Source organism: Diadema antillarum, unplaced genomic scaffold (genome assembly GCF_040938485.1).
Source record: "Diadema antillarum isolate AM-2024a unplaced genomic scaffold, OU_Dant_1.0 seq00002158_RagTag, whole genome shotgun sequence".
Lineage (NCBI taxonomy): Eukaryota > Metazoa > Echinodermata > Echinoidea > Diadematoida > Diadematidae > Diadema > Diadema antillarum.
This window is the reverse complement of record NW_027272797.1, coordinates 45,154-69,377: the sequence shown is the minus strand read 5'-3', so window position 1 is coordinate 69,377 and position 24,224 is coordinate 45,154. Positions and strand designations below refer to the sequence as shown.

Sequence of the window (24,224 nt, the reverse complement as noted above, 5' to 3'; positions counted from 1 at the left end):
CATCACATAAGAATGCATGCTGAAAGCTCAAGGAAGCAGAAAAAAAAAATAAAGTTGTTAAGCAAGTGGTATAATAATGGAATTACATTGCTACATTATTGGGATATGTGAGGTTCCAAAGCTTTGTTCAGTGTAATTTGTTTCGGGTTTTTAGAGTACTGACTTGTCTGATCAATGACCACAATAAATTCCATAAATTTATTCATGGCACTGTCAATTTACGTACTACAAGTAGTGATATTATGACAATCGTCTGGAATTCCCCCGTAATATTGTGTAATAAAGGGTGACTACAAGAAAATACAACAAGATACAATAAAGAAAATACGCTGACGTAAGTTTCAATTTCATTTCTTTCTGAAGGGAATCTGTTGAAAGTAATAGAAAAGCTGCACAATTTAAAAGAAATTGTTCTCTTTTTTTTTTTAGGCAGCATTATACCAAACACGATTGTTAACATAAACATTGGGCAAAGATTTGTCTGCATAAATTAGGTAGACTTGTAAATGAGCTTTTTGGAAGCAGATTGGAAAATATAAAAGCAAATAAGGAGAGAAAGAGGCTGAAAAGTTTGATAAACACACGCAGACAAGCCTGGATCAAGGGTGAAAGAGGACAGAAGCCGAACGAAATGATTTAAGAGGAGGAGGGACAATAGTGAGTGAAGCTAGAGGAAGTAAGCTAGTGAGAAAGGAAATGGGAAAGAGAGAAAGAATGAGGAGAGAGGACAGAGAGAGAGAGACAGAGGGAAAAGGAGAGAACAAAAAAAGAAGGAGGGGAGAGATTGATAGAGAGAAAGGAGGAAGAGTAGGAGGGAGATAAGATGGGAAACACAAGAGGCGAGAACCCAGAGGAGAGTCCGGCAGACACAAGAGAGATAGACATCGCCCGCGGGGCGTTTGATTAAATTTCATTTTCAATTTGAATGTGCACATGATGGTCGAGAGGGACGGAGTGTATTGAGAGCGGGCATCCTACCCTTATTGATTTCGCCTCCTCAGAATGTCACGTGACCTATGGATAAAGGCGGCACTACTTTGTCATGGGAGTCTACAGTGTATCCCACGTCTCAGGGTTAAAGGTATATGTGTGCGTTTTAGAAAAAAAAAAAGAGGTAAAAATGAGCCTTCACGGAATTTATTGGTTAACTGGCAAAATATTTCTGTGTGGGCTACAGCAACATCATGGCAATGGATCGCACTATAGGAGTTTCAGACACATACACACACAAATGTTCCATTCTAAATTCGTTTACAACCTATGCTTTGATGCTATCAATATTTGACAGCGGGAGAGCCCCCTATATTGATTCTTGCGATAGCACCACCTAAGGGAAATGATGCAGTAAATCAAGGCTTGGTGCTGAGGGTGGGATACATTCATGACGTAGACATGTCAGGTGCTGTATAATGAGTCCGATCAAGTCGACAAAATTTTGGTAAAGTTGCAATAATTGGCAAGCTGAGCATACTTTCAGAGCATCCTAATGAGATTTTAATAACATTTCGACTTTAGTAAATCGACATCTAGCGTGAATCATTGTCTGCCTTTACCCGTCTATATCATGAAACGGCTCCGCGTAAAGTGGATCAGGGAGATGATGTCCGACACTGAACCAAAAATATCTCACTGTGACAACAGCAGGAGAGTAATTCTAGAACATCGTTCTAAAGAATGCATGATATACTTCATTGACTCTCCTTGTTGAATACAGGTTCGTATTATACGAAAAAAGACAAAACTATAATATTTGGATAATGAATTGTTCGTGAATTCCTTTATCTAACTGGCTACATCTTAATCCATAAAACAAAAGCATAAATAATAATCTCAGATAAGCTAACACCAAATTGTAAACCGATAAAAGAGCAAGAGTATGTTCAGCCAGATATTCTGTTTATTGATGGTTTATCCTTTTAGTGCTTTGTATGTCTATTGACACAGAAATCCCATAGCGTTTTATACACTGTCCAAAGTCCATGGCACAGAAAGGACCTGTGGTTAAGCAATGTGCTTAAAAGACGAATATAAAACAAATAGGACAAAACTACCTGGAAAAAAAAATCTCATCATGCGAAGCTGTTATAGCTACGTTTTCTTAATTGTAGCACCGAGTTCTGTGAGGACTTTCTGAAAATAGCATGCTTATATTCACATTAGAGCACTGTCGGAGACTGAAAAAAAGGACGCATTTCCGTGGTGCATATGTACGTTCGATTCACGATTATAATCATGCTGTCACTTAATAACGGCAGACGGTGCTGCAAGCATAGATTGAAAGTTCTAGACAAGAGAATGAATTAAACTCAACAAAATTGCATTCTTTAGATTTTACCAGGACGGGTTTGAAAGGTTGGGAAAAGAACAATTGAGGAATTATTTCTGCCTTTTTCTTCTTCTTCTCTCTTTTTTTATCTAATCTCTCTCCCTCCCTCTCTCTCTCTCTCTCTCTCTCTCTCTTCTCTCTCTCTCTCTCTTGGCTGACCTCTTCCAAAGCATTCTTTCATTTTCCTCTAAGTAAAGGATGAGATCAAACAGGTCTGTACTTCTAAATTTAAAAGAAATATACTTGCATTCTACCTTTGCACATTTCCTTCAAATATGATTTCTGATAAAGAAATAAATATGTTTCCTCTACACTCTTTCGATATGACATTTCTTCTCTCTCTATTCCTCTCTCCTACACTTTAGTTAGAGATAATTGAGTTGTGTTCCTCCTAACGAGCCAACCTGTTTATATGTAAGCAAGATTGATGCTAAGTGCTTACTTGAAAGATGTAGCCCACACTTCCATCGTTAATCCGACATTTGATTACATTAATGCTGGTCCTCCACACCCCATAATCTGTTATCGACGGGCAAGTCAGTGCCCTAATACAATTTGCCCTCTCCAAAACACCGGCTGCTTGGTCGCACCCAATGCAGGCAGCAAAGTCAGATGAATGGATCCCACTTCACTCCATGAGACGTGATGAGAGAAAGTCCTGACATTTCCAGCTCAAAATTATGCACCGATGAAAGAATACAGTGCCAGGTGTGCGTGCTTCGTCAGCTATAATGTCATAAAGGACGTTGGGTCTCCACAGTGAATGTGTGTTTTTACTTGTTATCATCAATCTGATCATACAATTCCCGTGTGCATTTATAGTGAAACTTTCGAAAGTAAAGTGGTGTGTGTATATATATATATATATATATATATATATATATATATATATACATATATATATATATACATAACCTGATGTCTATCGTTCTTCATAGAGAGCTTTCAATTCCATAGCTATTCAAGTTTGCCCAACGTCATGCAAATTTGAGAGATAAAGTTTCATGACGAATACTCAACAATGTAATGCTTGGGGTATGAGTTTTCTTTGTCTCCCTCTATACTAATAAGATCGCAACTGTTGATCTGTATTTTTAACAAACATGTAGGAAAAAGAGAACCAGCGGGAATCGAACCTGGATGTCATCCGCTGGTTCCTTGTATCTTGCCTTCATTTTATGGAATCCTTTCTGTAAATGTAGGATGTCTGTAAAGAATGATATCCACATTTAACCTTCAAAACATGGCTTGCAACGTTTTTTGCTTTGTTTTTGTTTTGTTTTTGTTTTGTTTGGGGGTGGTTATTTTGTTGTTGCTTTTTCCCCCAGCTTTCTTTGAAATCGATAAATGCTAAATAAACATGGGTTATTTCAGGCCAGTTTTCGATAAGGAAGTCAGTCTTATAATCATAAATCTTCAAATCCCCGTGCAGGGTTTTTGAAAAGAGCTAGAACTTAAAAGTACACTTTTATAAAAATGCGAAGAACGGTAATCATGCTAGTGACTTATTCGAAATGTACATTGTAAAAGTAGGTGAACATTCATAATATTATGTACGTGAATGTGTGTGTGTGTGTGTGTGTGTGTGTGTGTGTGTGTGTGTGTGTGTGTGTGTGTGTGTGTGTGTGTGTGTGTGTCTTATATAAGGCCCTTTGCCATGGGCATGGCAGTTATCATAAACTTCATTGTTGAAATGTGATATCACCCGAGGTTGGCAAAAGTCGTGGCAGCCGAAATCCATGCAATCTATACGGAACCATTTCACTGTAGAACTGCAAAGAGGCGCGCCCTTTGTTTGTCTAGCGTTATGATAACGGTTTTCATTCACCCCTGCCTGCCCACGACCTCCATTGCCAGTCAAGCCACTTCACCTCAGATCGATTTCCACGGGTTACAGAAAAAGGGAAGACATGAGCTTTATCTCCTATCGCACCGTTATTTGTGCAAGGTCGAGATTGCTACACGTCTTCCCACACGCATCATTTGCCACAATGCAGTGTGTATTCTCAAAACACCGGCGGCGCAAAAATACCCACCCAAATTTACAGGCATACCTCTCATCCTTCACCCGTATGTAACCTGGACGCATTCGCTGTTTCCGAAAGTCGAGTCTATAATTGGCATCTTCAGAGCACCTGTCCTATTTTACTCCTGACTTTTTCCCGCTCTGTATTTGTGATTCACCCGCATCACATCGTATGCCTTCCCCTCGTGTAAGGGTAGAAAGCCAAACGAGGGGAAGATGAAATCGAAACAAAATGGCGGTTGGCGCTGGAGTTTAGTAAGTAAATCCGGGTTTAGATCAGTGGAAAGTGAACCGCCTGACACCGTACTATGGTTCTCCAGAGATGAGGGGGAAAAGTGTCATTCTATTGCCACATTTTCTACGAAATTTGAACTTAATGTGATTATATATGCGGATTTCTTCAGAGCAAACAAGTTAATATCTAAACATGATATTCATATTAGATACGCATCATCGTTTGGCAATGGAGGTCCTACCACTCATGTGGATGTGGATATTTATAACTGTTTTTTTAGTACAATATTTAAATGGCATCTCAGCAATGAAGTCAATTCTTCTTTTTCTGACTATCAAGTCTTTTTTCTTTAAGTCTTTATTGCTATTAAGTCTTGATAAGTAAGTCTGAAATATGGAAGCATAGTACATGAATCGGGTAAAAAAATAATTCTAATAGTATTTGTATACTCATACCTAATGTGATCCTTGTCATTTTATTGGTTGTTTGACATTTCACTACTACGTCATCATTCGTGCCATTGTGGCTCCATTTACAGTGCAATCTTGGATCCATGCGATTTGCTCGATTGCACGCAAGCCGAGAGCCCGGCACAGTGAGATGTAAAACGCGTGCGTTTGCAGTGTGCATGCGATCAGGCATATTGACGGACAGCGCACTAGCGTACGCGTATAGCGCTAGCACTCTCTCGATCTCAGATCGTGCACATTCGCTCTTGCATCATAATTCATCAAGCATCAAATGAGAGGCATCTATTTTAAGGTGTTATATAAAACGAATAATAATTGTTTTTCATTCGTGCAATGGAAATAATATTTCATTCAGTGAAAGATGAAATTATTGATCCATTCAACAAGGCGCAGCCGAGTTGACTGGAACATTTTATATTTCACCTCTTTAAATATTCTGCCCATTACACTCATAAACATTCATTATTTCTATACTATACGCTCATTGGAAATGGACAAGAAAACCTTACAAAGACTTTCAAAGATAGACGTCTTTAGTTTTGATACTTTGAGCAAGTCAGAAATCGAGTGTACTGAATGACTAAGCCAAGTTGTAGGACAATCTGATAATCCATCCAAAGTGGTTGCTATGAAAGTTGTATTCCCCTTTATTTCTCGCAAAACCAGGAGAGCGCCGGCCGGTGTGCTGCAGCGTATCTTTAACTTTAAATAACCGCACTTTTCTCAAAATTAATGTTCCCGAATTTTGGACTTTCTACCCCTTGTTTCTCTTACTGGGGAGATGGTGAATCACGCATCAGTTTAAAACTGAAGATCTATTTTCTTTTTTTTTTTTAGGCAAGGTTACATAAAGGCACAACAACAAAAAAGAAAGTTGCCCTTTATTACCCAAGTCTTAGCTTTGTAAGCATACAATAAAAAAAAAAGCGGTTCATAGACTATTTTAGCTCCAACGAGAATCCAATGCTGTTTTTGCGAATAATTGAATGCGGCTGGTTTCATTTCTCAAGTGAAAAGGAACGAAGTACCCGTAATTATTGGCAATTATTGTCTAGCTCCGTACTAAGGTATTGTTCAATCAGACTTTGATGAAATACGACATCAAATCCCAACGTAGACCAATTTGTACCGCAAAATAGCATTATTGACCACATTGCACATGAGAGTTCATGTTCATGTTTATGCCAGTTCATGGTGAAATTAGCAACACGTGACTGCGCAGATTATCTGTTTCACTAACTGTGCCGGCGCTCTCTTCTACACTTCATAATAACAGAAACAAAATAATTTTCTGGAATATAGCATGATGGTGATAGTTGACAGTAGAAATGTTATTGTTATTTCTGTTCATTAAAAAAAGGGGGAAAAATCAAGTACTGGTATATAAGAAGTAGTGTCCCTAAGCAAAGGTTTCTGAAGGATTGACCCTATTGTCCCTTGAAATTACTTTGTCGAGTTGCGCAGGTGCAAGCTGACGGTTTGTGGTTAAATGTCTCGGTGCGAACACGCACTTTTATCTTTATAACAACCCATTTTCTCTGTTTATGACTCAATTGTATCCAAACAACCCCATTGTAGATGTGATAAAACACATCGAGTATGAAACCCTGACACCTGTGCTTTCAATTTGATTTCATTATTTGGCCCACCTGAATTATGTGATTATTGGTTTCAAAAAGTTGTGGGTTTTTTTTTTCAAAACCTTGTTTTTCTCGAAAATGACTTTCTTCTCCTCGTCCCCATAATGTGATTTTCATTATGAAGTTAGAATACCATAGAAGACACATTCAACATACCATAATTCTGAGTTGATCTTAACTTCCAAGATCGATTTAGATTATCTAAAAAACTGAGAGAGCTCAGGGGCTCTTGTTTTATCCTTCACGTTTTGCTTGTGGTGTCATGAAAATATTCTCCTCCTGCAATGCACCCTACAGGGACCTCATCCACCCGAATCTCTGTAAGTTTGTCGGCGGCTGCGTAGAGGTTCCCAACGTAGCGATTTGCACTGAATACTGTCCCAAAGGCGCTCTCTCCGATGTCTTACTCAATGAGGATGTCCCGCTAAATTGGAGTTTCAGGTATGAGATATTTTGACACCAGTACATAAATATGTGCCACCGATCATTGTAGTTTAGTGTCTTGTATGTATCCCACAATATACAAAATAAAAAGAAACAAACACACTATACACATTCCATATTGTAGAACCGTTTGCATTGATAATCGACCGTTATGATCTCCTCTGTTCCTAAATTGTATCAGACTCAAGATTTTATTGTTTCCTTGCCTTTAGCTATTTTACAAAGATGTGGAAAAAGAAAATGATAAGACATTCTTGTGTTGCAATACTGATGAAAAATAAAATGCATTTTTGCTTGTGAAATTCCCACTGGAAATGGTAAAACAACAACTTTAGTAGCTCTGGTCAGCATTTAGTCTTTTTTGATGACAAAAAAAAAAACTTTGAGAGGAATAGAAACCTAACAATCTTATAAGCAATGCATGGCTCCCCTTCCTCCTCAGAAACATCAAAGGAAATAAAAAGAAGCTTGTCACTGTAGGCGACTAGAAAAATGCATCGAATTCTCCTTCCAGAATATGCTTTTCATGTTGAATAAAATCAAGTGGTACGATCGCCCGGGGTCGTGGGATTATGGCTACTGTCATGAGGGACAGGCTTATCAGTGAGCAGGGACTGGACGCTATATATAGCCTGAACATCTCTGGAAGCCAGTAGATCCCTTCTCCCAACAGTCGTATTGATTTGCAAACCCAATTCCTTGACAGATTTTCATTTTGCATGGACGTGGCACGTGGAATGCACTATCTTCACAACAACAAGCTATATCACGGAAAACTCACGTCTTCAAATTGCGTCATAGATGACAGATGGGTGGTAAAGATCGCAGGTCAGTAAGCACCCCCCCCCCCTTTATATGATATGATATGATATTATATATATATATATATATATATATATATATATATATATATATATATATATAAAACCGTAGCGAGAGAGAAAGTGTGAGAATCAGAAATGGATAAAATGGATGGATTTGTACATTTCATGATATATGTGGGGAGGTTACGAAATGAAATGGTTATAGAAACTATCATTCAGCGTCAGAACGCAGCACTCTGAAGTTCTCTGCTTAGAAAATTCATTGTTTTCGGGAATGTGTATCAACTCTGGGAAAAAATACAATATGTTGGAGTTATTTGACCCTTCGTGCGCTTTGAGTGCCGATTCGCACAGGAAACACACTGGCTATCGTCCATGGCACAGAGAGGGTTGTAAAGGACCGTCAGTAATATAAACCGTATACATAGTGTAGAATATGTATTAGCTTGTAGGTACACACTGCGATGCTTTAATTTCAGCCTGACTACTATCTGCCTACGCCGAGGATTTTGTTTGTTTGTTTTTTCACAGAGATATTTTTTTTAAAGAATAATGATGACAATAAAAGAAACCTCTTGTGCCTGGTTTGGTATGCCTTTTTTTTCTTTATGTTGCTTTTCGCAACTTACTGGGTGATGTCAAGTTCAGTGTTAGTACTGGTGTGAATGCTTTCTGCCAAACAACAGCCTTAAATCGAGCTCCAATACCGACGGGCCAATCAAAGGTAAAACATTCGCTCTCAGTTGTGTGCAAAGTTCATCTTCCACCATTTGGAATTTGCTTGCAATATATCGAGAGGGTCTACCTGCCAGGAAAATTAGCTGTTTCAGAGTATTTGGAGACCAAAAGTTAAAAAAAAAAAAAATGTCAAGCATAGTACATGATATTTATTCCTGAAGCGCCCTCCCGGTTCAGCAGTGGTTAGGTAGAACTATACTAGTACGTGATGATCGAATCGCACCCTTCCAGCAGTATGGAATAGCATGCTGCTAACTAGCTGCTACCACAGCGATTAACTCTGTGTGCTCCCGTATATTGTTATCGATGTAATCGAATATAAAACATCCCTGCAATACTTCCGGCGTGTCTTTTGGGGTTATATGTCGCATTTTCTTTGTTACCCAACTGAAATCGTGTTAATGCAGCGTTATTTCATACATTTCCTATTCATATATATCCATTTTAGAGTAAAATTCAGCTGTTTTGGTAGGCGTATCACAAGTTTCTTTTTGCCTTTAAAGGGATGGTACAGTATTGGTGGAGATGAGAATTGGGCTTTTAACTTTTTGCGAGATGCCAAGAAAACACTTATGTTATAGTACCAGAGTATACCATTTTATGAGGAATTCAAAGTTTATTTGATGAAAATCGGGTTTGAAATGACTGAAACATCCAAAAACAAAATACAACAAAGCGATCGTAATAAAGTATGGGTCCCACACTTTATTAGGATCGCTCTTTTTTGGATATCTCAGCCATTTCAAAACAAATTTTCATCAAATAAACATTGAATTCCTCATAGAATTACATGCTCTTTCATATTTCATTAGAAGTTTCTCATTATCTCACCAAAAAATGTTAGAAACCTGAAATTAGGTCTCAACCAAAACTGTATGATCCCTTGAACACAAGCGATACCGATCTTGCCGATCACATTTATCGATCCCCAAGACTCTTGTTCTCCTCACACCACTGAGAAATCCGCGGTATTGCGCCGGAACTGTGCGACGGAAAAAAAAAATGATGAAAAAAAAAATGATGGCGCTTGGCTCAAGTTAAATTTCAAAAGATGTATTCGCGACTGCTTAGTTTTAGACACATCATGTGGAAGACTGATTGAAATGCCACAATTTTCATCCCTTCGCAAAATACAACGATCCTAAATTTGCTCCCAGGCTCATATTTATGTATTCATGTCTGGAGTGTTCGTGTTCGTTCCGGGGGCTACCATTACCTTAGCATAGACTTTGCAGATAAAACATGCATACATGGACGATAATGTGGGCGTCTCGCACATACAACCCAAACGCGAACACCGAACTTCGAATTGCAAATATTCGTAGTATGATGATTCCTATGGGTTAAAGTTAACCGATGGGGAAAAAAAAACATTAAAAGGCCAAAATATAAACAGTGCAGCTCAGTTCAGTAAATGGCATTCAACACCGGGCAGAACACCAGCTTCCGGAAATACGTCAAGATTTTGAAGTCAACTAGCTAACACCGACTAATTTCAAGTTTCTTTGTTTGTTTGTTTTTTGTCTTTTATTGCCGGTGCTAGTGTAGAGATAGCACTAAAATAGCACCGAACTTGACATCATCCACTGTCTCTTGTTCTAGGCGCCATGAGAAATCTAATAGTTGTATGACCATGACTGCTATAATGTGTTGATGTATATGGAATAATGCTAAACTTATCCAACCTAATAGATTACGGACTGTCGACGTTCAGAAACCAAGAAGGGAGTCAGACATGCACGAACAATTACAAGACCCGCGCAATGCAGGTGTATTTGCCTCCAGAGAGTCGAAGTAATACGTATTCCCTTCCCTCGCAAGCAACTGACATCTACAGGTGAGTGGCAGCATTTTTTTTTCGGCATAGACTGTGCCATGACAATATTTAAAAGGAGAATCCTAAACTGAGCAGAAAGAGATTTTGATGACGAAAACTGTTTATGTTGACTTGCATTGCACAACTGATGTAAGGTATTCAGCCTGGTCTTACAGCAGCCTGAAGTTCACATCACCGCAAACACGTGCGAATTAGCGATTTCTTAGAACATTGTCATGATGTTACTAATGTTGTATTGTTTGTTTGTTTGTTTGTTTGTTTGTTTGTTTGTTTGTTTTTCTGTCTGTCTGTCTGTCTGTCTGTCTCTTTGGGATTTTGTGGGCATTTTTAAGTTACGGCGTCGTCCTGGTGGAGATTGCGTCTCGAAATGAAGTCATCCCCGAAGACGACTACCCACTGGACGAGACTTGGCGACCTCCACTGCCTGATCTCGATATGGCCGACAATACGGACGACGAGAAGTGTCCGTGCCCACAGGACTTCATTAACGTGAGTCTCTAGAAATTGCACCGTTAGCTTTACGTATTTATGGCAAATGTTGTTTATCAAACGTAATGAGCCATTATTTACACTAAGCACCTATTGTCTGTACCTATGTTTATGCACTGATACCTGCGAAGTTATGAGAGTGTGGTTCTAAAATGTGGGTCGCTCCACGAGAGCAGCGGAAGGAGGGTGGGGGGTATGAATGTCCATGCAGCATAGCTGTACAGTCGCACACCGTAGTACCTCACCTCCCTGCTAGTATCCACCTGACCACGTTCACTGATTGTTGGGAATGAAAAGATTGCATTCCTGTGGGATAATTAGAAATGACATCGAGTCGACGAAGCCTTGCATTGACCTGTGCCATTGGTCGTACATTGTGCTCCTCTGGAAAAATAGTAATCGTAAGGAAAGGTCAAGTTGGGTGTCCAAAGGTAAGTTAATTGAATAGCCTAACTTCTGTGGTTTTTCGTGAACTTTTCGATCGAGGCATTCTAATTAAAATCATTTGTTTGAGATAAAGAGACGAACTTCAAGTTTGCCGCTCTAATGACGCACGCCATCTTGTTCTTGTAGAAAGAGCCTGGCTAATTGTTATTTGTGACACTGCACCTCAAAACAAACAAAAAGTCGCCAGACATGAATTTTAAGTTAAGACCATATTCTGAAAGAGCAGACTTTAAGCTTTAAAATGATGTATAACTCAAATCAAATGGACTCTCCTAACCTATCTAAATATTGGAAAGAAAGCACAAACTCAGGAAAAGTGTGAACTGAGAAAAGAGGCTCTGAAGTACAGTGTCTATTCAAGCGCTTAATCTTTACCAAACCGTGCTGGCTGTGCAATGAATGGGACAAAAAACCGGAAGTAAACCGCCAGAGTAACAACAATGAAGGGATTATCAGATTAAAGTGAAATTAAGCATGCCTCATTAACACATTCTGTCCATAATTAATGCCAACTTTCAAAGCAGTAGCACTATCCTTTCAAAAGTTATTGGAGTTGAAGGTGAAGAGTGTGGACAAGGTTTTTCAGAAATGAAAAAGGGATTCTAAAGACACACCTAATCACACTATTCTAAAAAAAATGTTCGAGATAAACTGCTAAAAAAACACACTTTCCTGCCCGTTTTATGATCCCAAATTTTAGCATAACGTAAAAGAAGACCCGCTCTTTCAGAAAATATGAAAAACTCAAGTTTGGCTAGGTTTACCCATTTCACTTATTTTCAGTCCTCACGCAAAATCAGTGTGTGCGACTTTATGTTCGTTTTGAGGTGCACGGTCACATTTAGTACACTGCACGGAATCGATGTTATTTTCAGCAAACGTTGAAAACCGGGCACAGTCTTGTGTTGAAGCGTTTCGTTATCTTTAATCAGCTAATAGAGAGGTGTTGGAGTATCAACCCTGTGCAGCGCCCTCATTTCTCTCAAATCCGCGCAACCCTGCATAACATCAACCCGAGTAAGCTGAGCCCGGTGGACCTCATGATGCAGCTAATGGAGAAATATTCCCGTCATCTGGAGTCCATTGTGGCGGAGAGAACGCAGGACTTACTGCTTGAAAAACAGAAGACAGACAGACTTCTGTACAGTAAGTCCTCCAAAAAATTATACGCCCCTAGACGGTCCCTAGACAATGCGTCACGAGAACCCATTTCTAACTACAACAAAAATTATTTGTACAAATATAATTATAATTCACTGTTACAGTAAAGAAAAAACGGTTACTCATTTTAAAAGAGAGGAAGATGTCGACATTGTAAATGACAGCTATACTGACAGAACCAACCCAAATGCCTTTGCATGTAAGCCTTAGTATATTTGTCTTCGGAAATGCATACGGGAATATGATGTTCATATATTTGTATATTTCTGCCGTAGTCAAAGCTTCAGCTTGATCTCTTCTCTACAGGTATGTTACCCCAGCCTGTAGCAGACGACTTGAGACAAGGCAACGCAGCCAAGGCTGAGCAATACGAATCTTGCACAATATTCTTTAGGCAAGTCACCTTTGACACTTCTATTATTCCCCTTGATTATGATAATAATGCAGTGCCCGTCAATATTGCTTATGTTCAAATATTTTGTCTCAGAAAATTTGTGAAAATGTGAAGACTGCATGAGATGAAATGATGGGGAAAAGATGAATACGGAAAGGACTGTTTATGCAAGATTTCACTTTCCTCCTGGAAGGCAACATTTCTGGAGCACTGTGTGACTAGCGTTAGGTTACATGCCTATCTCAACGATCGTCGTCACTTGATCTCATTATGAAGTGTTTTCAACTCCAACAGACGATCGGTTACTCACACTTCCCACGATCATGTTACACCAATCATCAAGTGTCCGTTGGCTGTGTTTGTCAAAAAGGCTACCACTGACTGATTTCTAGATAACATGAAAGGAACATAAACATGCTTGTAAAGTTTCTAGACTTCCGATTATCTGTGAATTGTATCATTTTCAACTCTACTCAAGGACAATAGATATTATCAGATTGGTCATGTAAGCTCGTGCAGTAGTAAAAATGCCCTCTGAAAATGCCGATACAATGAAATGAAGACAACTGCAAGACTCTCTTTCTCTCAATGTCATGTTAAATCTAGGTACATTTCGTATATTTTGGTATCGTTGTTATCGTGAAGATATTAATGATTAGATGTTTGGTTTTTATTTTTTTTTTATTCTTTCCTACGTAATTTTATCCGAACAGCGATATCGTAGGTTTCACAAGTCTTTCCAGCACAAGCTCGCCGTACGAGGTGGTGGCACTACTCAACAAGCTATACGTCACGTTCGACTCCATCATAGATAATTATGACGTGTACAAGGTGGAAACGATAGGAGACGCATGTAAGTGTAACATAACTCTTCTTCTTCTTTCTAAGCTTTTCTTGGAATAGTATACGTCTTTACATTCGTTTAAGTTAGTGGCCTGTAATCTAACGTTGTTCTTTACGTGCTATATAGTTGCTGTATAAATTCCAGACTTGTTCATTTGACAGTTCTTTTTTTACTGTTTCGTTGGTTGGATGGTAAATATTGTTGTTGTTGTTCTGGGTGTGGGTGAGGTGGTGGTAGTGGTGGTGTCGGTTTTAAAGTCAGGTTTTGTTGTTGTTGTTGTTTTTCGCTGTGAATTATGTAAAACTAAGAATGCACTCGGATGCTTGTAATGCCATTCTGCGAGGCGGTGTCCATCATAAAGATCTCCATTATATCTGTGCAGAGTAAATACAAACTTGAGTACTTACAAAACGACTCAAGTCAATGAACATGGTTCTTGCGGAGACTAAAAGACTGAGTAGTCTATGTGCGGTGATAGACAAGGACCAGACAACATTGATTTTATCTTGATATTCATCGCTGAATAAAGCACAGGGATCTTGCCAGCGTGATAGGTTGTCAACATTTTCGTGAAAGCGGTGAATTTTAATACCGTGACGATGAAATTAGACAGATATTTATTATGCCATTATTATGTTTTATTATGTCATTTGAATGGAGTTTGATAGGTGCTAACCTTACCTCCCATCTCTAGACATGGTCGTCTCGGGGGTTCCCAGGAAGAACGGCCACAAACACGCTGGCGAGATTGCTAGTATGGCGCTCGATCTAGTGAACGTGTGTGAAACGTTCGTCATCCCACACAGGCAGGACCAAAAACTTAAAATTCGGGCTGGAATCCACTCAGGTAAGTGAACTTCCACACTTCCACACTGCCCACGGCCTGTCGATGGCAGTTTCAATATTTCGAATGGACTTCACTCGATAAAATTTCAGGTATCAGAAGAAATAACTTCAAACATTTATCATTGTTTAAGGAATGGTATAGTATTGGTGGAGATGAAGATTGAGCTTTTAACTTTTTGCGAGATACCGAGAAGCCACTTATGAAATAGTACAGAGCGTACCATTCTAAGAGGTATTCAAAGTTTATTTGATGAAAATCGGTTTCGGAATGGCTGTGACATCCAAAAACAAAGTAAAACAAAGCGATCGTAATAAAAGGTGGCTCCTGCCTTTCATTAGGATCGCTCTGTTTTTGATATCTCAGCCATTTCAAAACCAATTTTCATCAAGTAATCGCTGACTTCCTCTTGAAATTACATGCTCTTTCACATTTCATAAGAGGTTTCTCATTATCTCACACACACAAAAAAATGTTAGAAACCTGAAATTAGGTCTCAACCAAAACTCTACGACCCCTTTTATCGTGTTGGCTGTGGGGGGAAGGGAATTAGCTGCCGTAGTGGATGATAGTAGGAATTTAACTTGAATAAAGTGTAGGTATGACTCGGTGTCACCAGGTCATGAAGTATAATGATCCTATTGAGTGAGAGAGTAACACGAAAGATGCACGTCTATGTCAAACACTCTGTAGGTTCTGTGGTAGCCGGTGTCGTAGGACTCAAGATGCCAAGATACTGTCTCTTTGGGGACACCGTGAACACAGCATCACGCATGGAGTCAACAGGGGAAGGTAAAGGGACTCTTCATCTCTTTCACACTCACTTAAGAACGTCTTATCTTAAGTAGCTGATGTCATCCATTATTTAGGTTTCTTTTTTGTTTGTTTTGGGGAAGAAATGGGTTTCGCACCCTACGGATAAAAACCCACTTCACTCGAAATGAGAGAAAACATCGAATCACACTTAACGCATATCAGATAACGTGATCAGAAGTAAAACCGTATTTGTCAGGTTGCTTGTTTTTTTTTCTTGTTTTGTTGTCTGTGGAGGAATCGAAATAAGCTCAATTAAAACATAACCATACTCATAATTCATTCACAGTGTGGTAATGATAATGTTCTTTGACTTATCAAACTCATCTGCGTGAATGCAAAGCAACAACAAAAGAGAGATAACACCACATTCTGCACACGTCTAAGAATACAATTATTATTCTAAGATATTCACATAATCATAGTACCGTGTATCACTTGATATGCGGATACCAGATATAGTGCACTTCCATTATAATGAACCCGGTTAAAACGAGGTACAACGAATCTAACATTCATTGAACAGCATTATCCACTCTATATCATTCACTGTTTATTTGTTCGGCTGCAACGAAATTTCGATATAACGAAAGAAAACTGCCGGTCAACGAGGACTTCGTCATAAGGGAGACGACTGTATTAAAAAAAACAAGCGACTCTCTGAAATTGTGCAATGTGAAATGCATATTTGAAGTGATCTCTCTCTCTCTCTCTCTCTCTCTCTCTCTCTCTCTCTGTCTGTTTGTTGTTTTGTGTTGCTTGCTTGTTTGTTTGTTTTATTTCCATGGTGACGATGATATAACCATCAACCAGCTCTAAAAATTCAGGCCAGTGAGTTCTGTGTGAACCTGCTAAACGGGCTAGGCGGATACATTCTGTCAGAAAGGGGAGAGATGCCAGTCAAGGTATGTCCCGTGATAATCATACACACACACACACACACACACATACACACACACACACACACACACACACACACACACACACTTTATGACATCAGGAACTTCAGCCTCTTTCAAATCGTTCCGTGAACTTGTTGGAGGTTCTCTCTCTCTCTCCTCTCTGCAGATGAGACCTCAGGGATCTGTCACATAGCATAAACGCATTCAATTTCAATACGGTCGTTACGTCATCACCAGACACGGTAGTCATGACAGTGTTCCTACGCTGACGTCATTTCAAGCAACTATGAAATGATCTCAAAAGTCATATCCATTTTATATCCATTATATATGTGTTATTGCTTCTCACTCCCTAGTAGTTAGCAATGACTGTATCTTTTAGATACTGTATTCAGCTACTTAGGACATCAAAACCTAAGGCAGAATACCCAATTTCTTATTAAACTGGGTTTTACTTCCACAAGACCCTTATTATGAATCATTTTGAGTTATTATTACCAAAGTGATAATTGCAAATAATCAACCAAACCCCGTCTTTCTTTGATCTGACCTGACAGATTTTCAGCACAGTTTCAAGTCCATGGTACTGCTGATGAGTCTTGTGTATTTTAAGTCATATGTCTTTTTATGCTAGCTACTCGCGCTTTACACTACAATGAAACGCACCATTTAAGTGTGGGAGAAATGCTCAAATGGACCACCTTAAACTCTAGGTTAACCCGATTTAATCTTGGTCTACCGAACCGCGTGAAGAAGACTACCGATAAGGCAGGAAAAAAAAATCTGAGCTCACATCTTACTTGACATGAGCTAAGCAGACTGGATGGGTATTCTCATTATTATCACCTTGGCAGCGATCATGGTGGCGAAGCAACACCGTCTCACTACGTCCCCATCAGCAAAGGCTTTAATTAAGTTTTATTGGTGGCATAGATTGCATGGCCTATGGCTACAGTACTGGGACGCTAGGATCTATGACAATAAACACCACGTGCCTGGTAGCATCTTAAAGCTCTTCGTTTCCTTATGTCATTGCGTCATTCTTGTATGTAGAGGCACAGATGAGAGTCAACAACTTCTTGATAACTCAATCGTGGAAGGGGCCGCTCAAGTTAGAAAATGGCATAAAATGGCCAATAATGGCGCTGTGACTAATACCATGACGCTGTCACACATTAAATAAGACTTGTAGATACGAATATTTCAAATGTGTATCTATCTAAGCTGGTGAAATAATTAATTTAACATCATTTCATTAATCATAATGTCAGGAATGTAACTCGTACGTGGTGTGTATCTGTCTGTGTGTCGTCTATGTGTTTGTTTGTCACTTTTCCTCATTCAGGGAAAGGGTGTGATGCTGACTTACTGGGTAGAAGGGAAACACAAAGAACCTGAGCCAAGTGAGGATGATTTAAAGGGAGATTACATCGAACTTTCGTCATCTCCACGACACCAGCACAACTCTGCAATGCAGACACCGCCTCTACAAACGTCAGCCAAAACCAATCTTACCGCCAACAGTGTCAACAGCGTCTACCTCGACGAGGAAGACCCCAACAACAAGAGCACTCCCTTTCGGGGACCTGAGAATGGCGATGCCATCAACTTAATCAAGCCATCCCTGAAGAAACCGAACTCGCCTTCCGTTGGAAGTCGAAGCAGTCATGTATCACTTCCGGGTGAGCCGTAGATTTAGTGAGAAATCTTATGAATGATACCAATTACACGTTCAAAAAAAAAACACGATTCTTAATTGATGATAATCAATAAGTGCTTTTATGTGATTGTTGGTGCATAAAGGAATTTGTCTTTCGACATCAGAAACGAAGTCACACTTGTTCGGTTTGGGTGCTTTTTTATGTATATGACTATTTCAGCCGTAAGTGGGAGCTTTCCTACGCCTAACGGTAGTTAATTTATGCTCTGGCATGTGCTGACATAGCAATGCACCTGACAGAGCAATGCCCCCAATTTTGGTCGACATTAGTTACATTGTTTTAAAACCAAACATGTCTAAACGATGTCATGATTCTGACTAGTTCATTTCACTGTATGAGACGACCCGACAAGAGAGCTTTGTCATGAATGTATCCATTGCAAATTGAACGTATTGCGTATGTCATAGATATTCCGAAATTTTTCACGGAAGTTGGAATGACAAGTTGCACTCTGTTCTTCCCATATATCAAATTCAAACTTTTTAATTACTTTTTTATGTTATCAGTATTGCTCTTCAGACCTCAAAACATACAAAATGTTGAAGAATGTTCAAAATGACGTAAATTTGGTTATTCTGTCTGATTTCAACATCCCTCCGACAAAATACCCGCGGAATCCTTTTGGTCATCCTACACAGAAGATCTGGACATGACTCATTCACACGTCCTTGAAACGCTTTGACAATATCCCTTTTTCCCCCATTTTGTACTATCTACTTTGTTCGTTCAAAGGGGAATGCACTTAAGTTCGGATCATTACACATCCTTGCATTTTAGAACAACAACAAAAAATACCATAGGTTGTTGTCGGTTTTTTTTTCCCACAACCAATTTATCCGAAGAACGACATGTAATCGTCAGCCACAACATTTCCACATTGATGCACACTTGCAATATTCCCGTTGCCTTTGTTGAGGTTTTCAGTGAGATTGATATTGTAAATCCAAATGAGATCTAAAAGCTTCAAAGACGCCGAAAAGTGATCTCTTGCAATGTGTCATAAAGGACATGCCTTTTTATCGGTAATCCAACCTTAATGCCGAAAGAGTATTTGTTGCCAACCATAAATAAAATCATTCAATGACCCTTTCGGACAGAAAAATAAATGCATAACCACCGTAGCAAATATCAGCTGAATATCAATCAGTTCATACCAAGTGCCCTGGACTTTTGATATACCCTTATGCAAATTTACAACGTCAACTGGTCGGCTGCATTTACGGTCAGATCGCCACAACTCGAATTCCTTCCGTTTTTATTATTCAATGCCAGATCCTTACTCGCCAAACACTATTACTCACGAAATAAGATATCTATAGAGGTATGGAGGCTTACATCTTCACACGAAAAAAGAACGTTTTCTTTGCAGGTTTGTCAGCAAGAAGATCAAGCATTCAAACATAAGCTTAATTTTTTAAGGCGTTGGAGCAGGCGTTCCATTTTTTTTTTTTTTTTTTGAGGGTGAGGGTCGCGTCTACAATTTTTTTTTTCAAGGCGATTAGTCCACTGATTATTCGTCATACAAAATCAGAATGAATTTTAGCTAGAAACCCAGCTTTGTATAATGTGTAGTGTATGCTGATCATCACCTTTATTACTCGAGAGATAGGGGCATAAGCACGAAGGCCTACACACTGTCCCACCACCAATCAGCAGCATCATATTATTTGTAGCTATACACACTTTAATAGTGTCATGTACGATGTTTACCCAAAAAGTAAATTTGGTTGAGTAAATAACATATTTTCTCACCAATGAATGTTGTAACAATGATATGCAATTTCTGATACAACTTTTATGTCTTTGTATCTAGAGCATATTTTACCAATGGTTATTATTCTTTGTTTTTTTATCCTATTGTGTTATAAAACAAACTATCAGATGGGAAACCAGCCAAGATAAGTAAGTGCAGTTATACGGTTGTGAATGCTAACGATGCTTTCCTTTGACTAGAGTCCGTCAACATGGCATGGACATCTTCGAAAATGTTGTTTTTTGTTAATCTGTGAAATGGCCGTTGGCATTTTGCATGAAACGGAGTAGCAAATATTGGTGTTGGTATACCTTCTGTACATCAGGCATGTTTGATGGATTCTACTCCACCACATTCTTTAGCGTAGCCCATCTTGTGTTTCACACACCGCTGATAGAAAAGATAAACTCAACCCACGCTATTGCTATATTAGGCTACATGCACAGAGCAACTTTCTTAAGACGATGATGTATCCCCCGTCTGTTATCTAAAAGGATCGTTTCCCTTTGGCGTGCACCCTAATTTAGCCATAGGGTAGCCGTTATCTATTTTAACCAAATCCACGTTAAATCAATGAGGATTGCATGTATTTCTTTTAAGTCACATTATTTTTCTCACACATTTTTCCCCTATGCCTGCAATAGAATCAAACATTGTTCATATACCCCTACCAGGTACAAATTCCTAGATTATTATTTGTGCTCTTTCTTTGCACTTTCTTGGCTCTCATTCCAAGATTATTTAAACGCGCTATTCCAACTCTGGGTGTTATGCTTCAAAGGAGAATCCTCTTTATGTCGTCAGTATCTATTAGAAAGATATTTTTGCGACGTTGTATGTCTTCTCTGATGTCTGAAATTTATTCTCTGTATTCACCTCCACATTGATTATGATTCTAGAGTGGATCAATTCCTTTCACTTCGTGTTGCTCACTTCCTCCGTCATTTTTTCAATCAATATTTGTCATCATTTCTTTTAGATGTGAGTAATAAAAGTGACGCTTGTGTGCATAGTTGCGTTTAAGTTTCATAGAAAAATGATTATGCTTTCTATCATGTTTTATCATATCACATGCAAACCGTTTGTGAAAAATGTAATATCACATGCAAACCATTTGTGAAAAATGTAATCACAAGAAGTTTTGGGATGTTGGTTGTCTCATACAATGGATCACTATGAATGACTGCTTTATGATTTCTTTGATTACATATCTTCCAAATTTACATTTGTAGAAAATAAAGAGCGCTTCGTGCCGTACTGATTTGGTCAATTTGCCTCATTTTCCTTGTCACCTCTATATGTACCTGTATAACAATCAAAACACATTGGAAGTCGCACGACTTGATTGTTTGTTTGTTTGTTTGTTGTTGTTTTTTAGTTGCCCAGAAAAACATTTTACGTTAATAAATGTTTGCATGAATACAATTTCTATCATCATGTGTGAAATTTTGTGTTGATCTAGTAATTGCTTGTCAGTGGTTGCCGCAGGTGTCTAAATCCTTACAGCCTTTACTTTGATATATCTTTCGTCATAAATAGCGCTCCTACATATTTTGATTTTCCATTATTTGCTCGGATTGTTCGGAAACATTTTAATTGTAATATTGATTATAATAAAAACGAAAAGTTATCATTCTAGAAACTGGCTGCCGTTACTGAGCAATTTTCATTTTTATCATTTTTTTTTTGGTAATCCTTTGATGATAATCGATATGATTCATTTCCTGTCTCTTTATTGGTTTCTTTTAAAACCATAATTAAAGTCGTTTTCAGTCGTTTTTAAATCGTGTCTGTTGCTTGCCATTTATCTTCGCATTTCCTTAATTTCTGTTTTAAATATATCGATAACTGTGGAGAAATGTTTCGTCGTTGCATGTTGACGTTTCATTTTGAGTCTGGAAGAAGAAGCAAACTGAAGAACAAATTTACAGGAAATAATTCAATCATCAAGAAGAGTGAAATTTATTCATACAAATCAGATTGAGGAAAGTTTGTAAACTTTGATATGATATCTGAAAAAAAAAGTAAAAGTGATGTACGTCGCAATCACATTATACAAAGTGGAGGGGTGAGGAAAAAAGAACTGCTTCACTGGTTTCTCAAGGACTTGCATAGCTAAGCCTAACTAATACTTCCTTGTGAAATGAATTCGTAGATGAAGAAATTGTAGTCATTCGTTGCATACGTTTTAGAGTGGTAATTAGTTGTTCAGAAATGTTACATTTCGACAGGTCGAGATTGGTATTAATGTTCTTTTTATGAACAAAAATCACTGAGAAGTTTAGACAAAATAACAAACAAACAAACAAACAAAATGTATGTTCCTATCGATGTTGTCTTTTGACTCATCGTTATTATCCTGTCAGGAAGAATTTGCCTGGTAACTTACTTTAACGTTGTTTAGAGGAGTTCCTTACACACAGTAAATCAATAGACTGCGTCATCGCGTACGTGGACCAAGGAAATGAAAAGTGACTTCAGCACGTGCCCCTATGCCATTCCAGTTTGCCTGTCTTATTACATATAATATGAATTATACAAACATGATTGGCCGTTATTTGTATATGTCTGTAGTTCCATCTTCGTTCTACAAATAACCAGCGTTATCATTGTTGACATTGTGCTTATGATCGTTCGTATGCTCATATCGTCATTGTATCGTCTTGTTAGAGTGAAGATATGGCGACTCTTCAGAATACAATTCTTTTCTTTTTAAGAATAAAGTGATCAATTCAAGTTCTTATATATATTTTTATGTATAATGTCTTCATGTATACTGTATATATGCTTAATACATTGCGCACTGTGCGTTCAGGTTGACATTGCTATATCACTTACTTGAAGCAACTCATGTACGCCGTCTAATTTACAGTTTTAATGACAAAAAAAAAAAATTGATGTGGATTTTTTTATTGAGATTGCAAACCATCCCTGACAATGTTAACAGCATGTTCATGTCTCCTTTTCACACTTCTTGTCATACGCTTCTTCGCTGACTGACTGCAATGCTTACAATCTGTGTAGTCATATCATGTCAGCATGATCCACCTCTAATACCATCGCCTTTCATACTTACTGTGTCTATCTATAACGCACAGGCTCAGTCGACGAAACACAGGATGAGTCAGAGACAGCTTGCCTGATCAGAGAAAGTGTTCTCTAGTTAGTACACGCCTTGAGCGACAGTAGCCTACTAGACAGAGATCGGAGAAATCCAGTCTGCAACACGCGGAGTTATGATTGTGACATGTCTCCAGACTGAGGAGGACTGGACACGGATCTCAGCACTGTGACTCATATAGCGAATGCCTGGCAAGAATTCTACGTGCTTCGCAATCTAACTTGAATCACTCTAAACCAATACACAAGAGATGTGCAAGAGATGTATCGGGACTGTTACATACAAGTACTAGTAAACTACACGGAGTACTTTTCATTGATAGCAATGGAAAATGAATGAATGAGAATGAAGAGAGAGAGAGAGAGAGTGAGAGAATGATGATGATGATGATGATAATGATGATGATGACGACGAATGGTAGTGATGATAATAGTGATAATGATCATAATAATCACAGCAACACTTACAATAACTGCAGCACGTTGGTAGAAATAATAGAAATAATTACAATAAATAGCAATCAGCTTCATTATTTTCACCATAACCATCGCCATTGCCATATATAGCATCAATATGAGAAGTGATCCTATGTGGAGTGTTAACAAAACAGTCGACTCAGGAGCACAACGTGGAGCGTAAATCAAACTGCCATACAGTGTGTCAAACTCTCCTACATGCTAGTATATACACGAATATTTATGAGTTTCTGTCAGCATTAGGATTTCTTGTTAAAGTGAAGCATGACGAGTGATTACTGTCAAATGCCATCACTTTTTCCCTTCACTACGCATAAATATGAAGACTTGTTTAGGGTCAGTTTAGACCTTCGCCCTGAACTGGCTTATCATAACAAATGGCAGCAAGCCCAGTGAGACATTCTCGTTACTCGATGAAGAGCATCTATCAGTCATGTCCTCAGGCTCTTTGTTGATGCTGGAGTCTTCCTATTAGGCGATCCTTCACAGTCACAGCCAGAATCAGGGGCAAATGATTGTATGAGGAATAACCAAAACCTTTCCGAAGGAAAACCTACAGGCGCCAAGCTTGCTAAAACATGATGCACAGTAATACTCTGCCTCTCCTGCTGCTTCATTATGGTCAATTTCTAGCATCCTGAAATGTCTTCATTCAATTCACTGCTAGTCTGCGGGTACAGACTGCCGTGGTGTGTACCTTAATCAATTGTTATGATGCG

At 38.7% G+C, this 24,224-nt stretch overlaps 1 protein-coding gene across 1 annotated transcript in view; it reads left to right on the top strand.

Annotated features, from left to right (window-relative positions):
- The window catches only part of LOC139714097 (atrial natriuretic peptide receptor 1-like), a 283,186-nt gene extending 259,831 nt beyond the window's left edge, over positions 1-23,355 (top strand). The window contains exons 10-22 of the mRNA XM_071625808.1: positions 6,995-7,138; positions 7,848-7,969; positions 10,396-10,540; positions 10,873-11,029; positions 12,409-12,622; positions 12,944-13,031; positions 13,745-13,884; positions 14,570-14,722; positions 15,413-15,511; positions 16,346-16,437; positions 17,780-18,116; positions 20,037-20,057; positions 23,007-23,355. Of these exons, the coding sequence (XP_071481909.1) occupies positions 6,995-7,138; positions 7,848-7,969; positions 10,396-10,540; positions 10,873-11,029; positions 12,409-12,622; positions 12,944-13,031; positions 13,745-13,884; positions 14,570-14,722; positions 15,413-15,511; positions 16,346-16,437; positions 17,780-18,116; positions 20,037-20,057; positions 23,007-23,071 (1,777 nt within the window). The 3' untranslated portion in view covers positions 23,072-23,355. The remainder of the gene's footprint in view (positions 1-6,994; positions 7,139-7,847; positions 7,970-10,395; positions 10,541-10,872; positions 11,030-12,408; positions 12,623-12,943; positions 13,032-13,744; positions 13,885-14,569; positions 14,723-15,412; positions 15,512-16,345; positions 16,438-17,779; positions 18,117-20,036; positions 20,058-23,006) is intronic.
- Positions 23,356-24,224: the final 869 nt, after the last annotated feature.